Genomic DNA, 6,238 nt, shown 5'->3' on the forward strand with positions numbered 1-6,238 from the left:
ACGATATATACTGCAAAATTAAAAAGCTGACTTTAATAATTAATGGCAAAGGTTTTAAAACAGATCTTGCACAGTTAGTGCTTGGAGTATGTGTTGGTAATGACTCTCAGCTACCACCACACCAAATTAACATAAAATCAATCAAAACCTGTTGAGTTAGAGCCATTTTTGTGTTTGAAAAGGTTGCTTAGCTGCAACAGCCATCTTGAATGGGGTTAACTCGAAAAGTTAATTAGTTGTAGACTTCCATCCAATGATTGATTTCTGAGAGTTTCAATAAAGTCCACCCACTGCTTCAGCAGATATTTTGCTTGTGGTACAGCTAAACAAAGACGTGGGTAAAAATCTTGTTTTTCTCGTCGTGTTCAGTGTGTGAAAGCCAGGAGCCGCTGTAACGTAGTGGTCGATGTGGAGGCTTTAGTGCTGCAGTGGCAGCTCCAGAGGAGACAGAACATCATGGACAGTTAGGTTGTTCCACTCCCCCATGCAGCAGCATTAGTCACACCTCATTAATTTTCCCAGGCCTGCTGACGGAATCAGGCCGGTATAAAGGAGACACCTGGTCCTCTGTGGCTCCTCAGAGGACCGGGAGCATCGACTGCAAGTCAACCATTTCTCACAGAGACAAAAGGAACAGAACTCTGAAAGAAGATGAACCCAAATGTCTCAGTTTGGTGTTTGTTCCTGTTGTTGGTTCATGATATGGAAACAAAACCCATTTCTAACCTACAGGTAAGTTTACCTAGAGACCACAGCTCTCCTGCACATTTTACTCACATGATGAAAACAAGCAGCAGAAGTCTTATTAAACTGCCTACTTTAGCTGGGATCAACATTAATTTGTGGATTGAAGTCATATTAAGACAGAGTGTTCCTCTCAGAGCTTGAAGCAGCTGTTTGAGGATGAGCTCAGCACCACACCCTTCTCCTCGGAGGACAGGAGACACCTCAACCTGGAGGAGTCGACATTCGGATCTCCAGAGCCATGGAGCGACTCCGAGCTGGCCGTCAAAGACAACGCGCTCGCGCGTCTCCTCAAAGACTTCATGAGGACATCGAAGCGCTCGTGGAGCCGCTACAAGAAGGGCGGGCTGAAGAGCTGCTTCGGAGTGCGCCTGGAGAGGATCGGCTCGTTCAGCGGACTGGGATGCTGAGGACAGGAGGCAGGTACCGACACGTTCTGTCCATCATCTTTAATCACTGAGCGTTTAAGACATTCTGCTTGTATCTACAGGCAGGAAAGACAATTTATTCTTATTTAATCTTCTGAGCTCGATTTTGTCATCAAGTTTAAAAGTGAACCCAATAAATCGGTGGTCTCCAAGTAAAATTCAGCAATGTCATCCTTAAGAAATGATTCTCAGGCAAAGGTCCACAATATCTTATATATAATGAAATTTTAAAACAAGTTTGTAGTTAATATAACTATAGAGGCTTTGTATTTATTATTTACATTTGAAATGAAAAGAAACAGGACATACAACTTTTTACTGTTTTTTGTAAAAGCAGAGCTGCCCCTTCCCTGCAAGAATGTCGCAGGTTCAAAACCTGGCTTTTCTATGTGGAGTTTACATGTTCTCCTGTATGTGTGGGTTTTCTCCGGGCCCTCTGCTTTCCTCCCACAGACCAAAAACATGCATGTTAGGTTAATTGGTAACTCTAAATTGCCACTAGGTGTGAGTGAATGTCTGTTCAGATTTGTTGTTTAAAACCATCATGACTTGGTTTCAGGTGATTTGACTGCATGTGGTCAGCTCTGACGCCACTGTTCACATTTAGTGGAAAAACACTTTGAAACATTTTGTGACTGAATGTAAGTTACCTGTGCTGTGTGCAGAAACAGAAACACACACACACACTGACAGACCAGCAACTAACAGAACATCAGCAGATCTGCAGACCTTTCAGTAAAAATAAAATACATTCTCACATCTGAATTATATTATTTAACATTAACAGTTCTGTACTTTTATTGAGTTATCAAATAATAAGAGAATATAACAGACAGAAAGGAGCAAATTGATCAGTGACTTCACAGAGTTCAGTGTCAGAGTTTGAAGAAAAACTCCTCCACAGTCCTCTGACAGCCATCAGCTGTTTTACACAGCTCCACTGTGAACGTAACATGGCGTCTGTGTTTAATTAGGTGAATATAAAACATCATGCTGTTCTGTGTTTGACCACAGCCACGGTCCAACAGCTCTAAAACCTTTAAACCAAAGAAAAACTCCCCATTAAACTCCTGTAATCCACTTTGAATAATAAAATCCTGACAAAACAGACCTTTTTATTAAGGATACTAATAAATAGTTCATTAAAATCTGTAGCTCTCTTTAATAAGCTGGCAGCTTTTAACTCTGCTGTTTGTGTGGGTCCATGTCGGTTCAGTAGGAGGTCCCATATCAAGGATCAGGACAGGCGACTGTTCAGTGCATTTAATCTGACTTCTACATCACTAAATTCTGCACTGGAGTAGGTGGAAAGCAAATGTAAACATTGTTCAAAACTCACATGCAAATAATTCCACTGTGATGTCATGCCTTTGTCCGCGCAGGCGGGTCATTTTAGGGCCTTACCCTGTTCACACTGGAGTCTGATGACAATGACATTTAGACAGTGGTGATAGATGAGACATTTCTAAGCGACTGTAACATCAGGAAAAAGGAGCACGAGAAGCTGGAGAAATATCAAGGGCTGAAAGAGAAAATAGAGAAATTGTGGAGAGAGTGAAGGCCTCAGTGGCCCCAGTGATCATAGGAGCACTCTGTGCTGTGACGGCCTACACCCGAGACCACGGTGTTGGAAGAGTTTATATACGTATGTATATATGTACCTGAAGGGATAATTATTAACTCAACTGGTGTTTCATGTTAGAAGTTATCATTGATAAGAATCCCTCTGCATTAAACACATTAACAGATTGATGAGGGAGAGGGTGTATGCCTGTTTATTTCACCAACAACTCTGAAAATGTTATCAATCGCATTCAGTCCAGTGCATTAAGTTGTTTTTGTTTTCTCAACAGGTCCATCAGTGTGAACACAACCAACACCAGAATGCATCCATTTCCTACAGAGCTGTTATTGACACCTTGGATTCACCTACCCATGTTACTGCCTTACAGCTGGGATATTCTGTCTCCCCCCACCCCCCACCCATATATGAGCTGGGAAAGAATAATTTATTGGAAATGTATTTATTATTTATTTTCTTGTTGAATATAGTGGAGTTACCTTAATAAATTGTACTGTAGTAAAAAAAATTTTTTGGCATATCAGTTGAGTCCGATATTTATTTGTTCCTGTGATGGCTCATCTGAAAGCACAATATAGGGCCCCATCCACATAGCATAGCAGTTCAGCCTTGCATCTACATGAAAACATCATTTTAGGAGTCCCCAAATGGTATTTTTTGAAACTGGGTTACAAAATGAAAAAAGTCCTTTAGTGTCACTGTTATGTTCTTGCTAGGACAGCCTAAATGCAACTTTTTAAAAACAAGGCTGTTACATTCCTGCCTAACCTACGAACCCAATAATGACAGATTACATGCTTGCATTTAGAGGGGCCACGGTAGGTCAGTGCTGTGGTTTCATAATGCTGAGGTTGCTCATTGAAGCCTTTTGCATCAGGAAGGGCATTTGGCATAAAACAATCGCCAAATCTTCAGTGCAAATTTGCTGTCTGTGGTGACCCCTGCAGAGTGGAGCAGCTGAAAAAGAAAACAAAAACATGCTTGCATTTGTTCTGCAGACTACAGTTTCTCAACTGCAGCAATACCTTTATATACTGTATAACCTCAATGAACAGGCAGGGCTGATGAACAATAAAATTGCCTTGAATAAAACAGCGCAAAACCTCTCATTATTTCTCCAAATAATCTTTGACCAGAAAGGTTTGCTGAACTGTCAGCAATACTAAATACTAATGTTCAAAAAGATCAAAATACACATCAAGTATATTTTTAGAGAATGTGGGAAATGAGAATAGTTGTAAAAGAACAGTACTTGTGAATAAATAATTTATACGCAATATTTCGTAATTTCCTATCTGGCAGCCCTGGGAATGACACGACTCCTAATACTAGTTTAATGTGACACAAAGTTCCATTTTGTCATCAGTCCAGAAAAAGGATTTGTTTTTTGGTTCTGTATTTGCCTTTTTTGTCTTTTTCTTCTTGTGTTTAGTTTGGAGCATCAGCTCTACGTCTTCTTTCCCATTTCTGGTAAAGATCGACCGATATCAGTTTTTTGTTGGCCAATGCTAACACCAGTCTTTAAATTTGTGAGGATTCCAGTTTTGGTTCCGTTTCGGGTTTTGGTTTTTCCTTTTGGTTTCTCGTGTTTCAGTTTTTAGCACACCTGTCATTAGTTTCGTGATTATGTTTGTTTTGTATTTAAGAGCACTGTTACGTAGGTTGTTTGTTGGGTCCTCGTCGTTTCCACGTCTCTGTCATGTCCTTAGTGAACCATTCCTCTCTTTGCTCCAGGATGGTTTTTTGACTTGTGCAGGCGGCACTTTTGGCTATGTTTCAAGGTACGAGTTTTTGTAAAAAAAGATTTTTTCACTCACCTGCTGTGCTCTGGTCCTCCCTGCTCCACGATTCGTGACAAAATTTCAGGGGAACTGATGGCTGAGATACACCATTTTGTTTTCTAGCCAATATGTATTTTCCATAAGACAACAATATGACACAGCTTAACTTAAATAAACATGTATTTAACAACACACAAAAACATGAGCATTTAAAACTTTATACAGGTATATAAAGGGGAATTCTTGTATAAAAATCTGGAACTGGTAAAGTCAAAGACAGACAGTGAAGTGGGAGTCCCAAAAAGACAATCCTCCCACGAAGACTGGTTCTTCACTCGTTCTTCACTGAGGAACTGTAGGCTTTCTTCCAGAGATTTAAACATTTTCCTTTTCCAGCAGACATTGTTCAGCAGTAAAACCAGCAGAACTAATGTGACGGTCTTCTTGTAATGAAGTGGGTGGAGCTCCACTTGGGTTGCTAGGTGAGGGGCTGGGCTCGGCTTGGGGTTGCTAGGTAACGGGGATTGTGGCACAATAATCTTGAGGTTTTTGAAACAGGTCAATTTGCAGACACCAGAAAACATTTACTTATTGCTAAAAAATGCTGGGTGTTTTTTTTTTTTATGTGTGTGTGTGCTTTGACTTTTTCCAGAAGAAGTAGATACCAAAATGGATGTACAAAAACCTACAAAAAGTGAATTTTGCCTAAAAAGTCCTTTTTAAAGCTTAAAGTAGTAACAGACTAGCTAAGTATCAAACAGCTAGCTAGAAGCTAAAAATAATGAATGAGTGGCTAAAAGTATTAAAAGGGTTGTTAAAAGTCTCAAAAGACTGGTTATAAGCTAAAAGTAGCAGAACAATAGTTAAATGCTCCAAGTAGCAGAACAGTAGCTAAAAGTAGCAAAAGACTAGCTAAAAGCAACAAAAGGTTTGGTAAAAGTAGCAGAATGGCAATCATTTTTACACTGTATGCCCTTCTTGATGCAACTTGGGCTTGACCCAATGCTTAAGCATTACAAGACTGCAGCACTGTAGGAAGACTGCAGTACTACCATGGCCCTCTAATATTTAATTTCATTAGGTATGAAAGTTACAGAAATCAAAAGTCATAACAGCCATCTCTTGAATGAGCTGAACTTTTTATTACATGAATGGCTAAAGTAGCAGAAAGAATGCAGAAGTAGTTTAATTGTAAAAAACTACAAAGAGGAAAACAGTAGTACCAATGACACACAATAATCTTCCGTATGAGCTGCTAACTGTTTCAATAAAACATCTAATCTGGTTTTATTGAAATGACTAATCTGAATTTAGAAACATTAGAAAGAAATGATTTGTACAACAGAACATTACCCGCTATTAAATTAGTTTGAGCTTCCTTCTAAACATCAAATAAATTAAATAATTTGTGAGGTTTACACTTACTCTTTACCAGACATGGTATTTTAAGACAAAGAAAGATTTATATCTGATGTGTTTGACTTTTTATCACCTACCACCAAAAGGGAAAGGGTGATTTTTTTCACATCTGTTTGTTTGTTTGTCTGTATCATTGACAAAATTTCTCAGGAACCAAAAAAAAAAAATTGAATGAAATGTTCAGAAAGTAATTATTGGCTGATTACCTTTTGGAGTCAACCCAGTTCAAGATGACTGCTACAACTAAGTGACCTTAGCAAACATAGAAATGTCTGCAATCCAGT

The 6,238-nt window shown here is 39.2% G+C and overlaps 1 protein-coding gene across 2 annotated transcripts; it reads left to right on the forward strand.

Annotated features, from left to right (window-relative positions):
- Nucleotides 1-588: 588 nt before the first annotated feature.
- On the forward strand, nucleotides 589-3,808 carry nppal (natriuretic peptide A-like). 2 transcript variants are annotated; one of them, XM_017436740.3, is made up of 3 exons: nucleotides 589-732; nucleotides 882-1,167; nucleotides 3,026-3,808. In XM_017436740.3, exons 1-2 carry the CDS (start codon nucleotides 652-654, stop codon nucleotides 1,152-1,154), a joined length of 354 nt encoding a protein of 117 aa, XP_017292229.1. In that variant the 5' UTR covers nucleotides 589-651; the 3' UTR covers nucleotides 1,155-1,167; nucleotides 3,026-3,808. The 2 variants fall into 2 exon arrangements, with proteins under 2 accessions (XP_017292229.1, XP_017292228.1); XM_017436739.3 differs by having other exon boundaries at nucleotides 882-1,163.
- Nucleotides 3,809-6,238: the final 2,430 nt, after the last annotated feature.

This window comes from Kryptolebias marmoratus, linkage group LG8 (genome assembly GCF_001649575.2).
Source record: "Kryptolebias marmoratus isolate JLee-2015 linkage group LG8, ASM164957v2, whole genome shotgun sequence".
Taxonomy (NCBI): domain Eukaryota; kingdom Metazoa; phylum Chordata; class Actinopteri; order Cyprinodontiformes; family Rivulidae; genus Kryptolebias; species Kryptolebias marmoratus.

Bases quoted from the DNA above. Each gene is read 5' to 3' on its own strand.
- nppal (XM_017436740.3), top strand. From the start codon at position 652: ATGAACCCAAATGTCTCAGTTTGGTGTTTGTTCCTGTTGTTGGTTCAT. The intron at 733-881 runs GTAAGTTTACCT...TGTTCCTCTCAG, and splicing joins AACCCATTTCTAACCTACAG to AGCTTGAAGCAGCTGTTTGA.